Source organism: Vicugna pacos, chromosome 6, assembly GCF_048564905.1.
Source record: "Vicugna pacos chromosome 6, VicPac4, whole genome shotgun sequence".
Lineage (NCBI taxonomy): Eukaryota > Metazoa > Chordata > Mammalia > Artiodactyla > Camelidae > Vicugna > Vicugna pacos.
This window is the reverse complement of record NC_132992.1, coordinates 30,173,983-30,193,763: the sequence shown is the minus strand read 5'-3', so window position 1 is coordinate 30,193,763 and position 19,781 is coordinate 30,173,983. Positions and strand designations below refer to the sequence as shown.

Genomic DNA, 19,781 nt, shown 5'->3' with positions numbered 1-19,781 from the left:
ATTCAGAAACTGTATTAAGTCTTAGACATGTCATGATCTAAAATATGGAATAAGATACTGAAAAATAGTAAGAAAACAAAGACTTAACACAGATGAAACGTTATACACTAAATACCCCCAAAACTGACTAAAATTCTGAGTTATTTTGAGTTTAGTTTAGTAGCTAATTTCAAGTAAATACATAAATATATGTGTATATATGAGTAGATTTTCTTCATTTCAGAAATAACAAGAAAATACAATTGAAAATGACCTCATCAAAATTAAAATAAAATAATGTGTGATCAGATTGCATTTTCCCTACCTCTTGCCATCAACCCCCTTGTCCCAGCTCAATAAACTTACACGTCCTTCCTCCAATATGTCATGCTTCCTGCTTCCAGGCATTCTCCCGTACTGCCCCCTTTGTCTGGAATGTCTTTCTTCTCTGTCTTGCCAGTGCTTACCCTAAATGCTTCCCTCTCCTGGAATACTTCCCTGCCCCTGCCCTGATTTAGATGCCACTCCTCTGCACTCCTCCAGCACCTAGTGCATCCATGTAATGGAGCACTGTTCATGCCACAACACAATTGCAAATTTAGTTCACTCTCCCCATCCGTAGACTGTTTCATGAAGCCTTGAATATATCTTCTGGCACTTCGTAGGCTCACAAAATATGTGAAGAATTATTAGAATCACTGTGATAAGCAAGTAAACAAAAAATAATACACACTTGTAGGGATTACCTACAAAATACTGTTCTCTAGCTCTGAACAGTGGTTCGCCAGACACTCAGCTAAACAGCTATGTGACATGTCATCTGTGTACACCATGTAAATGCAGAATATCAATACTAATAACAACAGCTATAATAGCAACAATAATAATGTATTTTGTAAGGATTAAACATTCATTTTGTTCAAATTTGCATGAGAGGAAGTGGTGAAGGTGAGATTTAAATGCACGCCTGCCAGACTGTAGACACCATGCTTTTAATCATTACAGGTAACAAAAAGAGTTTGCTTTTTAACAGTTATACCTACTGTTTCCTTATACAGAAGTTGAAATACATTTTAAGTTAACAATGTCCATATGAGAGATTCTCTCTTCAGAAGTGTCATCTACAAAGTATGTTCTGAATTTATATGTCGAGTCCTTATCTTCTTAATGGCTGCTTTTACCTCTTGATTCCTTAGTGTATAAATAATGGGATTTAAGAGAGGTGTGAAAATTGTATAAAACACGGAAAGAATTTTATCTACAGAGTATCGGCTGAAGGGCCATACGTAGATAAAGACACAAGGGGCAAAGAATAGAGTCACAACTGTGATGTGCGCTGAGAGAGTGGAGAAGGCCTTAGAGGAGCCACTAGCAGCGCGGTGCCGAACAGAGCATATGATTACTGTGTAGGAGACAAGTAAGAGGAGGAAGCAGACCAGGGACAGGAGGCCACTGTCAGCAATGACCAGGAGTTGCAGGATATAGGTGTCCTTGCAGGCAAGTTTGATCACAAGGGGAAGGTCACAGAAAAAGCTGTCCACTACACTGGGACCACAGAAGGGCAAATTCAACATGAAAGCCATTTGACTAGATGAGTGCACAAATCCCACTGCATAGGAGGATAACAGTAGCCCAGTGAGCACTCGAGGGCTCATGATGGTCATGTAATGGAGGGGTTTGCATATGGCAACGTATCTGTCTACTGCCATGGCTACAAGAAGCATCATCTCACTCCCACCTAGGAGGTGCATGAAGAACATCTGAGAATAACATCCCCACCAGGAGATTGTCTTCCGTTCTCGGAGGAAATCTACAATCATCTTAGGGGTAGCAAAAGAAGCCAGGATCATATCAATACAGGAAAGATTGATAAGCAGAAAATACATTGGTGTGTGAAGGCGTGAGTCAAAGGTCACAGTGACCAAGATGAGGAGGTTTCCTAGAACAATCCCTGCATAGACCACAGAGAATCCTAGGAAGAATAAAATCTGAAGATTCTGAGATTTGGAAAGTCCCAGCAAAATGAACTCAGATACCGTTGAATGGTTTGCCTTTTCCATGCTGTCAGCTTAATTCCATAATAATCAAAATGAGTGAGAATAAGAAGTAGGAAAATTGTGTTTACAGAAAGGATGGTTCACGTTGAGGTCCAGTTTTGCTACTCAGACCAGTACTTGAACTTACAGACATCTACTTCAGGGAGATTTTTATTGGTCAATGATTTCCTAAATGCCCCAGAGAAGTATACCAAATAGTCAGTAGAATTTAGAATATGTATTTCTGAAAAACAAAAATAAAAACAGTACATGAAACCACAACTGTATAGATTGTGAACTTAGAATCAGAAGGCTTCAATACAACATCTAGCTGAGCTAGTCATTGTGCACCCCAAGACATATAACTCTTCTTTTGAGGATTAAGTTTCCTCCGCAGTAAAATTAAAAAGTTGGATCACATGATATCAAATACATCTTTGCGCTATAAAGATCTCCATGAATAAGATAGTGATCATGGTGGGTTCTATATTCACTGAATAATATTGCTTTTAATCTGGGAATTGTAAATGTAGAAAATACATCCAGGATCCTCAAGAATCATATTTTGAAATAGATTCTAGTAAAGAACTATGAATGAAAACATTAGTTAATTAAACGTAAGGTTTTAGGTCCTGAGAAATGTACCCTCACTCTTCCCTGATTCATTCTTGCAGCAATCCCTCAAGCTTATTCTGGTAATAGTGATGGTTGTTACACACTTTTGAAAAACACTTTTGAATAATTATATATATACACACATATATGTAATAACTCACTCAAAATTTAACATTATTCACATCAAACACCTCTTCTAGAATTTGGTAAGCAATATGAAGGATGAAGAAAACCCACAGTCAAACGTAACTGAATTTATTTCATATTCAGTTTGCATTCATTCATTTTCTTATAGCTTGTTTGTTGCTATATAGAGGGTAACTGGTTGGTTTGTGCAGGTTTATTTATCACAGGCTTCAAAATGACTAAAAGAGCTTGAGGTAACTAATCTATGTTGGTAAGAGAAATACAGGTCTTTCGGTAAAATCATCTACATTTATGAAACAGTTTTGTCATCAGCCCATGCTTATTGCAAAACTGATTTTACCAGCTTTGCTTTTCAGAAACTTGCTTTCATCACTAGTGATTTCTAAATCATCTAGGTTTTTACAAAGCTCTTTCAATAAAGTATAGCCTTCTTTTCCATTATTACTTACCAGAGAGAAGAAAATAATTTCATATGCAGGTGCCTTATATTACTCCCAGGAATAGTCTTGCATCTCCTTTTCTGGTACCCTATTAATTTCCTGCAATTTACTCTCCTAATCATCAGAAACAGAAAGAAGCGTCACAATGCTATATACTGTTTCTTTAAGACAATCCCATGGGTAAATTTTCCAACTGGGTGAATGTATTTTTCCCTATATAATTGTATCTTTTGGCCAATTTCCTACTCAGAGAAACGTGGATTGATGTAAAGTACTAAATTATATCAAGTATGTAAAGTTATTCATCTCCATGTCTAGAAAGATTATGTGTCTAATATTTTAAGGATTCATACTGACACTTCTTTTTGAAATCTTAACTTTTGAAACTGCTTTTAAAGAGAGCAAGGCAGTTTTCAAAGATACACAAAGTAATTTATACCCATTCTAGTATCCAGAATAGTGCATGTCACTCAAATGTCTGTTGAATGAATGAATGAATAAATGGACTATATAATACATATTCAGGATCTAGATTAAAATCAGTTTTAAAACAAAATCAACAGGAATTGGGAACTGTAATCATATAACAAATTGAATGTTGAAGCATTTTAAAACAGAAACAAATATCACTTTAAAAAACATTTGTTAGAAATGTAATTTTCCTTTAACTTAAAAATAAAAGAAGCTTACACTAATAGAAAAAAAGTCACACATAATAGGATAACTAACTATAAACAATTTGTTTCTGAGATAGCTTTTAAGAAAAATAACATGCATATTAGTATAGTATTAATCTTCTGAAATCTTTTGAAATACAAACACAGGAGCAAGAGTCAGACAAGTTTGTGTGTGTGTGTTGTGTATGTGTTTTGGGTATTAGTGTATGATTACATTTGTCTTTTATTAAGACAACCATGTTTATGCTATATACATAGTTATTTTCCTTGGGTGTTTCACTTAAAACATTAAAAGTATGTTCATATGAGCACATAAAAATGCTTAAATTTTTCAGCTGTATAGAATTTCATTCTGTAGATGATACGTAATGTCATCACTCCACAAATATGGTTTGTTTTTAGGAATTTAACATTATTTAAAATTCTGTTTTCATCATATCATTGTTTTCTTTAAAAAAAACTGTAATTACATAACTACCTTATAAATCTGTGAATTCTCTTAGGCCTTCACAATCAGCCCCTTATAAAAGTTACCCATCATAAAAGTTAAATATTTTAGAGGGTGTGGAGAAAAGGGAACTCTTTCACAATGTTGGTGGGAATGTAGTTTGGTGCAGCCATTATGGAAAACAGTATGGAGATTCCTTTAAAAACTAAAAATAGATACCATATAATCCAGCAATCCCACTCCTGGACATATAGCTGGAGGGAACTAATTCAAAAAGATACATGCACTCCAATGTTCATAACAGCACTATTTACAATAGCCAAGATGTGGAAGCAACCTAAATGTCCATTGACAGATGACTGGATAAAGAAGATGTGGTATATTTACATACATATTAGTAGAATACTACTCAGTCATAACAAAGAACAATGCCATTTGCAAGAACATGGATGGACCCGGAGATCATCATTCTAAGTGAAGTAAGTCAGAAAGAGAAAGAAAAATACCATGTGACATCACCTATATGTGGAATCTAAAAAAAGACAAATAAACTTATTTACAAAACAGGAAACAGACTCACAGGCATAGAAAACAAACTTATGATTAATATGGGTCCAGGGGGTGGGAAAGGATAAATTGGAAGTTCGAGATTTGCAGAGACAAACTACTATATATAAAATAAACAACAAGTTTCTTTTGTACAGCACAGAGAACTATATCTTATAGTAACCTATAATGAAAAGAATATGAAAATGAATATATATATGTATACGTGTGACTGAAACTTTATGCTGTACACCAGAAATTGACACATTGTAAAATGACTACATGTCAATAAAAAAAAAATCCAATACTATTTTCTAGTGTGGCAAAAATCAAACTTCTATTTCAACAGAAACAACCTCATGGTTTTCTACATTCTTCATACATATTTTCCCCATCCTTGCTTGTTTTCTTCTTTTTAGCTACACAAATTCCTGTGTCCAAATAACCAAATCTCTCTTGGCATCTCAAGACCTCTCTCCTAAACAACAACAACAACAACAACAACAACAATAATAATAACAACAACCTTCCCTAGATATGAAACCCGTAACAATTTCCACTGTATTTACGGCTTGTATCATGTGTTCTACACCTTAATTATTTTATAAGTATATCAAGTGTATAAAGTATTAATCTTCTGAAACAGAAGGAACACTGGAGAAAGTTAGACAAGTTTATTCTAATCCAAGCTTCCTTCATTTGTAGGATTTAATTTCTAGTGTCGTTTCTTTCCCCAAATCATTTTTAAGGTCCTTGAAAATAAATTACTGTTATTTGTCTCATAACATAGTTTATAAAGGCCATCAATAAGAGCTGTTGATGGAGTGAGTGAGTGAAAGCACACAGATATTTAAAATACAACTTTAAAAAAATTCTGTTAAGTTTTTTTTTTTGAGTAATACAGCTAATGATATATAACTAATAGTTTTTTCACACCAAAGAATGTTTCTACTCTTGTTCTTTTTTGTTTTTATAGTATTAACTTGCACTAATCTATGATTTTCCTTTAAAAGGCATTTTCATATATAGGTTTTCAACACTAAAATTTAAACACACACGAACACACACACACGAACACAGTCTCCCTAAGGGTATGGAGAGGGCAGGAGAAGACAGAGCAAAGAGATAAAGACTATGTTTTCAAAAGGATCATTTTGATTGTCCGCCTAGCATCCTCCTTTCCTGCAGAAAACAAAGTGCATTAACTTGTCTTTGTTAGGTGAAAAACTTTCAGATTACTCTGAAATGGCTGGGGATAAAGATATATGAAACTTTGAAATCAACATTTTAATTCTAATGTGTAGACTCATGTGTAATAAATATACATGAACTGGGCATTAGAATTTGAAATTTACTCATAGTGTTAGCGGAGGGAGAGACCCGTGAATTAGGAGCCCCACTAAAATGTGGGTCCTTGCCCCGGGCTGCACTATTGTTTCTTGACTGCTCCTGCCTCCCTTGTCTCTGTGTTCCCTCCCTTCCCTGATTAGTAACTGTTTGAATCTGCCCTTTGGAACTCAGGGAAGGTCAAGGAGGCTGCAGGAAGACTGTTTCCTACAAAAGAGAAATGGGGCGCAGAAAGGATTTGTATTAGGGAGAGCCCACAGGGTCCTGCTCCCTGTCAATAGGAGATGACAGTCATCAAAAGGACAAATTGTGATTGATCATTTAATGCTTGATCTACAAAGAACAAAATGTCTAAATATAACAGAACATATCGATGCTTTATTCTATTAAAATTTATATTTTAATTATTTATAATCTTCATATAGAAAAACATTAAATAAAAGCAATTATAGCTTAGGTTAGATTTGCCAAAGGTTGTGTTCTTGTCCACATGATACTAGTTAATTTAGCTGATGTATTTTTGTTTAAAAAGCAGAATAAGAAATTGATGTGTTAGACCTGGTAGGTTTATAAGCACAAGGGAATAACAAACAGTTTTGAAAACAAAAGTGAAGATTCCATTCAGCCAGTTACTTCTTGAATAATCAATCACTCTTTGGCATAGATTGGAAATGCTATAAAATTTTTATTGGCAATAACACTGATGCGATGAAGTTTGACATGGAAACTGCTTAGATGATGGAAAATAAAATTGAATTGTAATAAAGTGTATTTAATTATATAATTTGCCCCATGTTGTCAGACTTATAATAAGAACATGCTATATTTGTATGCGAACTAGAATAATAATGCTTCTAAAATTCTATAATTTTATCAGATTGTTCAGCTTCTAAATGGCTTTTCACATCTGACTGTATCTGTACACAATATGATTATAAGTCAGTATCCAGGAATGTTTCTATATTGTTTTAATCTACATTAAAACTGCCTCCATGACTTACCAGTTCTACAGAGTGTTTCAGAACATTACTTGACTCAGGGCATATTGAAATCTGGACAGCTTCTCATTCCAAAAATAATGGCATTATCTCTCAAATAATGACAAAAATAAATATTTTCTCTGGCAAAAAGGGATCATAAATATTGAGTGGGTGATGATAAAGAAAGAATATATTTTGAGACCTAACAATACCCAGCTGATGATCAAATACCAATGGGAATTATTAAAGACGCGGTGTTGTTTTCCCTAAATTACAAAAGAGGAAACTTTTTTTTGGCACTGCATAATTACAGAAACTGGTATGTTTTACAAACAACAGTTAAGAGGGGCAATATAAAACCACTATTAGGTCTGGGGAATTCTAATATGAAAATTTACTTGAAGAGTACTAAAAAGTATCAAATGCAAAAACATTTAACATTTACTGTATGCTAACATTAGGCCTGGCACTATTTTACTCACCAGCGAGCCTATCAAAACAGAAGACATGAAGACTGGGTAATTATATTTCCCTCTATTTTCTCATTCCTACCTTCAGTTCTAAGAAACCTTTCCTGTGGAGTATCCCATTTGCTCTCTTTCATACCCAATTTAAATTTTACATTTTCTCAATACTATTAGCAGACTTTCACGCCTTTGTCCACTCCTATTTGAAGTAAGATATGCTCTGAACTGTTTGTTTTCAATTTTCAATAAGACCACTGCTCGAAGAGTGGTAAGAAATGTGACATACCATGTAATCCAATGTTTCTTTGCTCACTTTTATATATTAGTAACAGTAAAATGCCTTTCTTTATCAGAGAAATTGTATCCATGTGAAGTACACTGATAGACTCGCCAGTGTTGTAAACCTTCACTTGTATTCGCGGTGGTTGCTTCTGTTACAGGCCCAGCAGATCTTAAGAGCTGAACAGGGGTCAATTCTATTGAATACTAATTTTTAGACAACTGGGGCTTCAGGAAGGAGCCCAATATAATCCATGTGCTGGTTTTGTGCAGGCCCTTGATTTCAAAGAAATCTGCCTAAAATCATCTTCAGATTCTTTTTCTCAGGGGCACTGAGTTCAGTTCAGAGTAGTGGCGTCAGCAGGTGTGAAAGAAATATGCCCATCTTTTCTTTGTTTGGATGTTCCCATCTTCTTTTATTTCATGATCTCAAGTGGCTGGTTATAAGAATCCCTAAATCATCTGACTAACACCTTAGCATTCCAGTTTCCTGGCTCAGCACCAGGTAATTTTTGGGCGGTTTTTATATGACCTGTTTTAATCTTCCTCAGAGTTTCCATAAAGGTTTCTATGACTGAATACTCAAGCTGAGAGTGATTTTATTTTCCAATTATCTAGGGACAATTTACTTGACCAAACAGCAAGACCACTGGCTTAAGAGACTATCAATATCTAAATATCACCGAGGTCATGAGCCTAATTCCTCCTGCAATGCTAGCTATGGGACACTTGACAGCAACTGTCATGCAGATTTCCCCTTTTCTTTCAATAGTCTTACCGTCTTTAGGAGTTAATGTGGCTGATTTACAAAGAGCAACATGCCCTTCACTCTGGAAACCCCAGCAATCATCCAAATAGCTTGTTTTAATTTGACCAGGAAAGAATCAAATGGCCTAAGTTAGTAGCCATTAGACATAAATGGTTATTTTAGCTGTTTCATTTTTCTTTTTCCTTTCTTTCTTTCTCTTTCTTTCCTTTCTTTCTTCCTTTCTTTTGTTGTAGAGTTCTAGGTTGAGAGGATTCTTTAGTATTTTAAAGATAGCTTGCATAGTTTCTGAAAAAAGTCCGAAATTAATTTTTTGCTCTACTGAATATAAAGTATCTTTTTTCCTCTTTCAGATTTAAGATGTTTTCATTACTCATTTTCAGCATTCCTGTGTCTTGATGTTATTTTATTTCATTTTGGTTTCCTGAGACAGTCTAACTTCATTTTGTCCTTTGATCTGTGGGATTATACTTTCCATTACATTTAGAATTTTTTGAGCATTATTTCTTCAAATATTTTTTCTGCACTCCCTGTCTCCAATACCACATATGATAGATTACTTGATATTTTTTATAAGTCACTGAGGCTCTGTTCATTTTTTCCCCCAATTATTTTCAGTGTCTACTTTAGGGTAGACGGTTTCTATTTTCCATCCAGGGATTTTGTTGTTTCTTTGTACTTCAGATGGAATTTTTCAGTCTGTACACTGAACTTTACAACTTCAAAAATTCCATTTGGTTCTTTTTTTGTATTGTCTATTTCTCCTCTCATGTTCATATTTTCTTTTAAATTCTTGACTATTTATACAATATCTATTTTAGAATCTTTAATTAAAAGTCCTACTTATCTAAAACATTTCTGAATGTTTCTCTTTGTTATTTCTTCTCTTGGTTATAGGTCATACCTTACTTCTTTGATTTTATTAATTATTTACTGGATGTCATATATCAGTGGTTCTCAATGAAGGGACATTCGGCAATATCTGGGACATTGCTGAATGTCACATGTGGAGGCTGCTCCTGGCAACTAATGGATACAGGCCAGGAGTGCTGCTCTATATTTTGCAATGAATGAGACAGCCTCTCACACACAAAGAAAGAATTATCCAGTCCAAAATGTCAATAGTGCCAAGATTGAGAAACTCTGCCATATATTATGAAGATTACATTTTTGTGTTCTTTATATATTCTACAAATAAGAACACTGTTAGACATATGTGTGTGAAATGTCTTCTTTGGTCTATGTCTTAACTTTTCACTTTCTTGACGGTTTCTTTCAATAACATTTTTTTAAAATTTTGATGAAATCTAATTCACCTTTTTTTCACTTTTATGGTGAGGTCTGTTTTGGTATTGTTTAAGAAATTAAGAATATAAAGGTAATTTATTATGTTCATTACATTCTAATGTGTTATTGTTTTACCTTTCACAATTAGGTATATGTTCTGCCTTATATTAATGTTTTGTGCATAATATAAGGTAGGGAGCAGTGAACATTTATTTTTCCTATGAATATCTGATTGCTTCAGCATATTTCATGTAATGGGTCATCTTACTCCCCATTGAACTGCAGTAACATTTTGTCATAAATCAAGTGGTCTGTGAGTCAAAATCTGGATTGTATTTGTTATTTGATTGATCTTGATGACAGATTGAAATTAAAATGAGTACTCACAGTCTAGGCCTGCAAAATGGAGTCAGGCAGCCATTTGAGGATCTGGTCTCAGATGTGTTCCTGCACCACTGAGAACTTGAACTTTCTGTGAACTACACCAGATCACTTATGCATTCTTCTGTATTACCTAGTCTTCTGTCCTTCTACTGTGCTTTCATTTCAGTTATTGTATTCTTCAGCTCTGATTGGTTCTTTTTCATATTTTCTAGTTCCTTTTTAAAATTCTTACTGTGTTCATCTATTATTTTCCCATGTTTACTTAACATTCTTATTACTAATGTTCTGAACTCTTTATCTGGTAAATTATTTTTCTCTCTTTCATTTGTTATTTTTTTCAGGCTTTTTTCCTGTTCCTTTATTTGAAACTAATTCCTCTGTCTTTTCATTTTGTTTAAATTTCTTTGTCTGTATGAGATTAGGTGGAATATTTATCCCAGTCTTGAAGTGATATGCTTGTGTGAGAGTGTCCTTATGCATTCTGGGTGTGCCCAATGGCTTTGATGAGGGAGCTGAATCTGGAGTTTTCCCTCAAGGTATGCTGTCAGATATTGCTTTGGTGGGAGGTAGGGCTGGAGGTAGAGTGGTTAGGGCCAGAGCCAGGTGTGAACCAGAGCATATACTATGCTCAGTGACTATCACTACCCTACTGGGGGCAGGGGTAGGTACCAAGGGGCTGAAGCAGAAGCCCTAAGGGTCAGGTCTGAGCTGGTTCTGTTTCCTTTAAGTGTACACTCTCCCTCATTCCCAGCAGTGGCACCTTCACCCCAGAGGTGAGCAGTGGTGGATCAAGAGGGGACAAAGTAGGTGCCCAGTGTGGGCTGTGGCACACTGGGATAATCCTGGCTGCCAGTCAGAGCTCAAGATAGCTCCTGATCCACTGTCTCCATAAGTGCCAGCAATAGCCACCCTCGCCAGGTTCAGATGCAGTGCTCGGTCTAAGCTGGCTCCATCTCTCCCAACTACACATTTTCCTCAACAATGTCGGTTTTCACCCTAGTTGGGAGCTGTGCCGGAACTAGAGGGGCCAGAGTAAGTGACTGGTACAGGCAGGGGTACATGCTGGAGCCATAACTGGAAACCAACCAGAGCCTCAAGACAGTTTCAGTCTTCTTCCTCTGCTCTGTTTCTGGGAGTAACCAAGCATGAGAATGCCCTCCATGAATGGAGTCTGGGTTTTTTACAGCTCTTCTGTAAGTCTGGCTGGTTTTCAAATCAGCTAACGGCATTCATTTTCCCAGTGTCAGACCCCAGGGCTGGGGTTTCCAATGTACGCTTTAAACTGCTCACTCCCCAAGGAGGCTCTCCAAGCCCAGGATATTCCCCTTCTCGTCTGTGTTCCCTCCTAGGGATGTGGATCCTGATCTGATCACACTTCTCTTTCCTTCCTACTCAGTTTTGTGTGGATCTTTTTTACAGCCCTAGTTGTAGAAGAGTTTTTCTGCCAGTCTCCAGTTTGTTTTCAGTGAGAACTGCTCCACATGTGGATGTATTTTTGATGTGCGTGTGGGGGGAGGTGAACTCAACATCCACCTACTCTGCCACCTTGATCTCCTCCCTCTATATTATCTCATTTTTTAAACATTTGGGAAAAAATTTTCATAAGTGAAGCAAGTGTTCCTTGTGTTTTTAAAGGGAATATTTTAAATTATGCTTTTAATTTCCTTGATACACAATATGTCCATTTTCTTTCTTGTCAGTAGCATAATTTGTGGTTTTAAGAATTTGCTTGTTTCACCTGAGTTGTCTGTTCATAAGATTTGGGCAAAAGAGTTAAATAGGACTTCACAAAAGGGAAGAGTCAAATGAAAAATAACCGTATGAAAAGATGTTCCTCATTACTAATAACCAGGGAAATATAAATTATAACCACAATCAGTATTTCAATGTACTTAAAAAATAGTTTAAATTAAATTTAAAAGGCTTGAGAATATCGAAGTCTGTGAAGGATATGGAACAACTGGAAGTCCTGTATACTGCTCATGGGAGGGTAAACTGGTACAACCACATCGGAAACTCTGGCAGTTTCTGAAAGACATGTCTACCCCATGATTCATTCATTCCACTGCAAGGTATATACCTAAGAGAAATGAATAATTGTGTCCATAAGAAACATACAAGGAAGTTTATAGTAGATTTGGAAATAACACATCAACCCTTTAATAGCTATGTTATTTTCTTAAGAGTATCTAAGCTACGAATGTGTGAAGTAATCAATATGTGAAGTTGTCAATTCAGAGACAACAACAAAATAGTTTTAGATACTGTTGACCAGGCTTTTCACTGAAATCTCAACATAACGTGACAAAATAGTTGGTTGTATAGGCCACATGACATAATAAACACAAGCAGTCCAATATGAGAAATAAGAAATTAGTCAGCTGTGTATATTTCCCTGTGCTATTCAGTGTAATCTTGTTTATCTATTCTACAATTTTAAAATCCCAGTCTATCCCTTCCCACCCTCCACTCCCCTGGTAACCACTAGTCTGTATTCTCTGTCTGTGAGTCTATTTCTGTCCTGTATTTGTTTGGCATGGACAAAATCAAATAAAGAATAGCAAATGTCTTTCATTTTAACAATGAACTATTCTGGAACAATGCAGTTCCCAGAGCTTGCAAATCTGAGAGGAACTAATTACAGAGGAAAATAGAAAGGTACCAGAGGAATGTGACTCTTAGGAATAAGTTATTTCCAATATGACCAATCAAATTTGTACTTATACTTTGACCTTTATTCAGATGATAGGACTAAGAAAGAAATGTTTATGGTCACAAAATTTTATACAAATTTTTTTAAATAAAGTGAAATATAATACAATTAATCTTCTCTCTCATAATTCTAAATTCTTCTTATTTTGGGTCTTTGAAAATTCAATGTTATGTACATTTTAAATAGATACTCAGCTTTTATCCATGTCTGTGCGTGGATATGCAGGTATATTGTTTGGTTGGTAATCCCTTATTTCTCTCCCTTACTATAGGGAAAAGTTACACGCTAATGAGAGAGTCTGAATAATCTAGCTTGCCAAATGCACGACCTTTTAATTGCTGAGGGAATTCATTTATAAAATGCAAGGTTTTCCCAAGGTCATTAACTGGCACATTTTTCGTGTTGTCTTATACAATTTCAAAATAAAATAGATTTCTCCTTTATTAGACTTTGGACATACAAAAAAGAGACTGAAGAAAGTGAGAGCAAGTGAAAAAATCCTAGAAGAGTTTCTCAGTGCTTTTCAGTCACAACTTCCAAAGCAAGCAGAAAGTATGGAGAAGAAAATTTATAATATTTGTGATATATCGAGATATATAGAAAAATATAACCAGATGTCTTATTCTACCATTCAAAGTAAATCCAAAGATGTGTATGACCTCAAACTATATTTTTTACTGAAATTAAACTATTTTTTTCATTTGTTCAAACATCACTTGTTTATCTTAAACATTTTGTGCTTCACCTTGTCTTTTTTTTATACAGTGCTCTTGAAATTGTCCTTATTGACTCATACAATTTTGATATTAAGGACATATATGTGTGACTGTGGTTCTCCAGTGCAGCTTTTGTCTCTTACAATTTTGATTATGCTATTGAGATAATAGGAAGTTTACTCATTTTCACTGAATAAAATCTGTTAACCTTTATTTCTGTGTTTTCTGCATTTGACATGGTCCTGACTCAATAATGTAACATAACAAAGTGTATATATTTACTTATATACTTATCTTGATGTTACCTAATATTATAAAATACAACACAGCATATATATTCACTTATAGATTTATCTCAATCTTTTACTGTTTAAATTATTATGGTGGAAATGTTTAAAATATTTGAATTTATTTTTCTTTAAGACTAGCTAACCAGCCTTATTTATTCCCAAATAACTGTACATTTATCCTAAGCAGCGTATTTTTAATATATGACTCTTTCTAAGCTGTCAGTTTTTTTTATAACTGTTCATTTTTCTACCTATTCTTATGAAGGTAAAGTATCATTTTATTATTCTAGCTTTATAATACATTTTAATATCAAACAGATTTATCTCTCTCATTGTTCTTCTTTCCAAGAATTTTCCCAGTTATTCAGAGAGGACACTTTGGAAGTGCTGGTGAGTAAGAGGACAGAAGATATCTTCCTGCCTTTCTTGGTGAAACTGCTTTGTCAGAAGTTGATATATGACTTAGAATATATTTCCAATCCTGGCTATCTATAATTGATTGCTGAGCCATAATTATTGATCTTAGTTTTCAGTGCTGCTGCAATTCTATATGTTTTAGGTAATAGATGATAAACCAGCATAGCTAGTTAGTACAAGTCTCAGGTTATTTACAGATTATTTTTAAATCTTTTACAACTGAATGTAAAATAAATAATTCTCTGACTTGAAGTTTTTGGTAGCTAAAAGCCAACTACATTTTTGAGAGCATTAGCCAGGACGAGACTGTAATTCTTTTAAATTCATTGAATTTGAACTTACAAAAATTAGAATCTGCATTAAACCCTATAAGCTAATATACTAAAGGTATGCACTCTTGATAGTTTAGTGAATCTATGGTTCTCTGAGATTGGTTTAATCTATATACATGTGTGTATGGTTTTTCATTAGAATATTATAATAATTTAAAATAAAACAACATTTAAAAATTTAATAATATGTCTTACACATTTTTCCATACCAGCACACATAGATTTCCATTTTTAAATAATTCTATTAATGATGAGGTTTTGGAGAGTTTTTAAAATTTTTGGTTATTAAAGATAATGGTACAATGAGCACTCTTGATTATTTTTCTTTGAAAACTTAGGCTATAAATCTCAGGAGTGGAGGTTCTCCATTAAACTGTTGCAAGATTTTAAAATCTAAGATACAGTGCCAAGTTTCTCACCCCCTAAGATATTGTGCTAATATAAAAAAGTAATACTCAAGAATTCTTCAACTCCATCTCATATTCTGGTCAAAACTGAATTTACTTTTAGTGTGATAGATAAAATTACATATTTTGTTATTTTAACTTGCATTTCTTTATCAATAAGGTTGAGCATGTTTGTGTTTAAAGATATTTGCAGTTCTAACACTGTGAATTGCCAATCCATGTGATTTCCCCACTTTTCCACTGTTTCTTTAAACTTTTATTACTGATTAGAGTCAACAATTCTTTTTTCACTTGTTGAAAATATATTCTCATCTCTTTTTTTATGTCCATTTTTTTTAACTTTCATAAAGGCAAATCTGTCAGTCAGTCTTTATCTTCATGGATTCTAGTTTTTACATGACATTAAAATGTTTTCATGAGCTACATTTTGTTAAAATTTGTGCCCATCTTTGCTTTTACTAATTTCATAGTTCTCTGTTTTATAGATGTAATCTTTTACATCTCTGAAATTTATTTTCAAATGAGGAGGGAGGTTGGAGATCTGAGCTCTCCATTCTTGACTGCTAATTACTTGCCTCATTATCATTTACTGATTATTTTCTTTAAGGATCCAAAATCTATCACAATCATGTATCACATGTACCATGTGTTTGTGTCTAGGTCTAGACAATACAGTTGACCCTTGAACAACCTGGGAGATTAGGGGCAATGACTCTCCACACAGTGGAAAATCCACGTAAAACTTAAAATCGGCCCTTTATATCCAGGGTTCCACATCCCTGGATTCAATCCACCAGTCATGTAATACTGTAGTATTTACTATCGGAAAAAATCCACATATAAGTGGACATGCACAGTTCATACACTTGTTTAAGGGTCAACTGCACTTTCTGTTTTGTTTTGCTATCTCACTCTCCCTGCTCTGGGTCCTTACTCTTTGAAAAGCTGTAACACTGTAATATTACGGAGTAAGTAATGCATGAAGGCAAACACCACTATGCCACATGGCAGAGTCACATGTCACAAAGGCATGATTTAGTGGTAAAATCTGTAAGCAAAAATGGATCGAAGTTCCTTCTTCTCTCATCATCTCATAGGGAAGCATACAGGAGCTGGATTATTGCTGTGTGTTGCCTTGTATGTGTCCTAGGAAAGTTATCTCACCTGCTACCTAGTCTACTTTGTTATTAGGCAAACTTGAGAAAAAAACTGGAAGAAAAAATTAAAACATCAAATCTTAGAAGCTAAGCAATGTGAATTTTGAAGCCAGCTTTTTAAGAGAGTATGATAAAGCCAAATTCTGGCATTTATTGATATTGTGGAATTCTGACATCAGGAAGAGCCTCTTTCCCAAAGAGCCACCAGCACCTGCTAACATATTACAGTGCAACCCTCTGGGCTCACCAGTGAACAGCTGTTTGTCTCTCCACAAATGTACTTTACTGTGCTATTTGCTGCTATCATTAAGTAGAGTTTTTTGGATATTTTCAGTTTCATTCCTTTATATTCATATCCTTGAGCCAAAATCAAACTGTCCTATAATACGGCTTTATAGGTAGGACTTGGTATACTATAGTATAAATCCTCTAGCTTTGTCCTTAAAAATTGCCTTGGCTCATCTTGGTCTTTTGTATTTTAGAATCAACTTGCCAAATTTCAGAAGAAAAACTGCTTGGATTCACAGGGAATTTGTTGAATACATACATGAACTTAAAGATATTTGGAGTATTTACAATTCATGAACCTAATATGTTTCCATTTATTAGATGTTTATTTTACTGTCATTTAAAAATTATGTACCCTGTCTAACTCTTTAACATTGTTAATTATATAAAGTGATTTCCTAACAGTTTATGATTTTTGTATTCCTACAATAAAATTCAGTGGTTAGAACTAAAAAAAAAAAAAACACTCAAATTTGTGAGGAAGTGGTAGCATAAATTTATATAACCCCTTGTTGAGAATTCTGCATTATTTGATTAGTTGAAAATTAACTAGTAATTCTACTAAAAATATAATCTTGAAAAAGTCTTTCACATGAGAATAGATATGTACATATATATTAATTGTACCTTTTTATAATAGCAATTCATCAGCAAAAATAAAATTTGTATTTGCAGAATATTATGACCAGATATCACTTACTCATTTCTTAAAAGTCACACATAAATTAGCAAGATGATAAGTGAACCTTACCTCTGCTGGTATTTTTTATTTTATTTAAAATTTGTGAAGTAAAATGATAAAAATACAAGCATTTGCTAATTCTGAATAACAGTACAGAGATCTTTATTATATTATTTTTGCATTTCTCTCAACTTTTTTTTTTAATGGAGGTACTGGGGATTGAACCCAAGACCTTGGGCATGCTAAGCGTGCTCTCTACCACTGAGCAATACTACCCCCTTGCAGTTTTCTGAATTCTTAAAAGGTTTCAAAGCATTTTTATACTAATTATATTTTCCTAATAATGAGGTCTTCAGTCAGATACAAACTTCTGTGTTTTTTTCCTTTTTTGTTGGTTTTTTTTTTTCAGGTCTCACTTGAAAAAATTTCAAAATTTCTGGCTAGTATTATTCATGTTTAAATGGATGTCATTCTACATAGGCCTGCTTACCCATCTAGAACAATAAGGATATGTTCCCTGTAGAGCCCCCTTTGTTTATCAGGGATCTATAATCATAATATCCTTATAAAAGTTAGGAATGTTCAACAAATCTGTTTTGACATTCAGTCACTTACAGAAAGTAGGTTGTCAGGTAGTGGGGAGCCAGCAGCAAGCATCCAATTTGGCTATTTTTGAGCACTATACCTCCAGACCTACTAAATTTATAGGCTCAGAGGAAAGTCAGGGCCCACAGAAGACAAATATTTGGACCCTTCTTCCACCTCAGGAAAAAACCATAAGAAGTCCTCTCAGTTTGGCCAACCATAGATTCATGTGTCATGAAGACTCATAATGATTATTTCTGCTCATCTGACTTTCAGCAGGAACTGCAGAACTGACTTCCAGATTGTCAATGCTCTATATTCCATCTACTCAATTTCATTTTTCTTGAAACTGCTTCTAAATAGAGAAGCATTTGGCCATTCTTTCTCTTACATGACCCTTACTATTATGCAGTGTAGAAAGAGATTTCAAGACGGAAGTGTCCTGTGTTTTTGTCCATGGAGGACCAATATATCTATTTCTAAACTTCTACAAAGTTGGCAAGGAACTTTTATACTCTCTCACAACTGAGATAATCACTATTCTCGAGATTAATCCAGATATGAGTTCCATATAGACAGCTTCAATTTTCTTCAAACATCTTGGTTTATGGCAGATATTCCTTATAATCTCTGCTGAGAACTTATGTCTGTCCTTTTTAAAAACATTTCTGAATTCAATGTTGTTCAGTACTTTTGATTCTTTTTTTGCACATTTCAGTGAGCTTTATGAAGCAAAGTTAAATGAATATGTATTTTATCTTTCACCTTTAACTAACAGACTTTAATCTATTTTGATTTTGTTTTAGGTAACATATGCCAACAGCCAAACAAATGGAAAAACAAAATCACTCCACAGTGTCTGAGTTTATTTTGCTGGGACTCACAGAATTTCATCAGTTACGGATTTTCTTTTTTTTCTTTTTTTCCATTATCTACATAGCCATTTTATTAGGTAACCTCATTATTATCTTAGTAGTGAAACTGGACCCTCAATTACACTCTCCTATGTACTTCCTACTGGCCAACCTCTCCTTGACTGATATGTCCCTAGCTTCTTTTGCTACACCTAAAATGTTCTGTGACTTAATTAGTGAATATAAGGCCATTTCCTATGAAGGCTGCATGACCCAGATGTTTTTCCTTCACCTTTTAGGTGGAAGTGAAATGATGTTGCTTGTAGTCATGGCAATTGATAGATTAATTGCCATATGCAAACCTCTCCATTACAAAAATATTATGAGCCATCGTGCTTGCATTGGACTTGCACTTTTTTCCTGGACTACTGGTTTTGTGCACACTATTACCTAAATGGTTTTCACAGTGACTTTACCATTCTGTGGTCCCAATGTTGTGGGAAGTTTTTTTTGTGATCTGCCTCGGGTGATCAAACTTGCCTGCACTGACACTTACGCCTTGGAGCTATTAGTCATTGCACTCAGGGGACTACTCTCTTTTTTCTGTTTCACCTTTCTGTTCATCTCCTATAGCATCATCCTAATTACTGTCTGGCATCGCTCATTCAGTGAGTCTTCCAAGGCCATGTCCACTCTTTCAGCTCACATTACTGTGGTGGTACTATTCTTTGGACCTTGCCGCTTTATCTATATATGGCCATTCAGCTGTGTCTCCGTAGATAAGATCCTCTCTGTGTTTTATACAATTTTTACTCCTCTTTTAAATCCAATCATCTACTCATTTAGGAATAACGACATGAAGAAAGCAATAATAAAAATAAAGACCAAGCATATGAGTTTCAGATCAACCTTTTAACTGAAATATTACATTCACCAAAGGCA

General features: G+C 34.6%; 1 protein-coding gene, 1 long non-coding RNA gene and 1 pseudogene across 3 annotated transcripts in view; 1 reads left to right on the top strand and 2 right to left on the bottom strand.

Moving 5' to 3' along the window:
* LOC140696851 (uncharacterized) overlaps positions 1-19,781 on the bottom strand; it is a 513,284-nt gene that overhangs the window by 272,926 nt on the left and 220,577 nt on the right. The gene's annotated exons all lie outside the window — the stretch shown is intronic.
* OR4K13 (olfactory receptor family 4 subfamily K member 13) lies at positions 1,101-2,039 on the bottom strand. Its single transcript, XM_006218143.1, has one exon. The coding sequence runs from the start codon at positions 2,037-2,039 to the stop codon at positions 1,101-1,103; it is 939 nt and encodes a 312-aa protein (XP_006218205.1).
* On the top strand, positions 18,817-19,755 carry LOC102545794 (olfactory receptor 4K13-like; annotated as a pseudogene).

Excerpts from the sequence above, each read along its gene's own strand:
- OR4K13 (XM_006218143.1), bottom strand. The coding sequence starts at position 2,039 with ATGGAAAAGGCAAACCATTCAACGGTATCTGAGTTCATTTTGCTGGGA.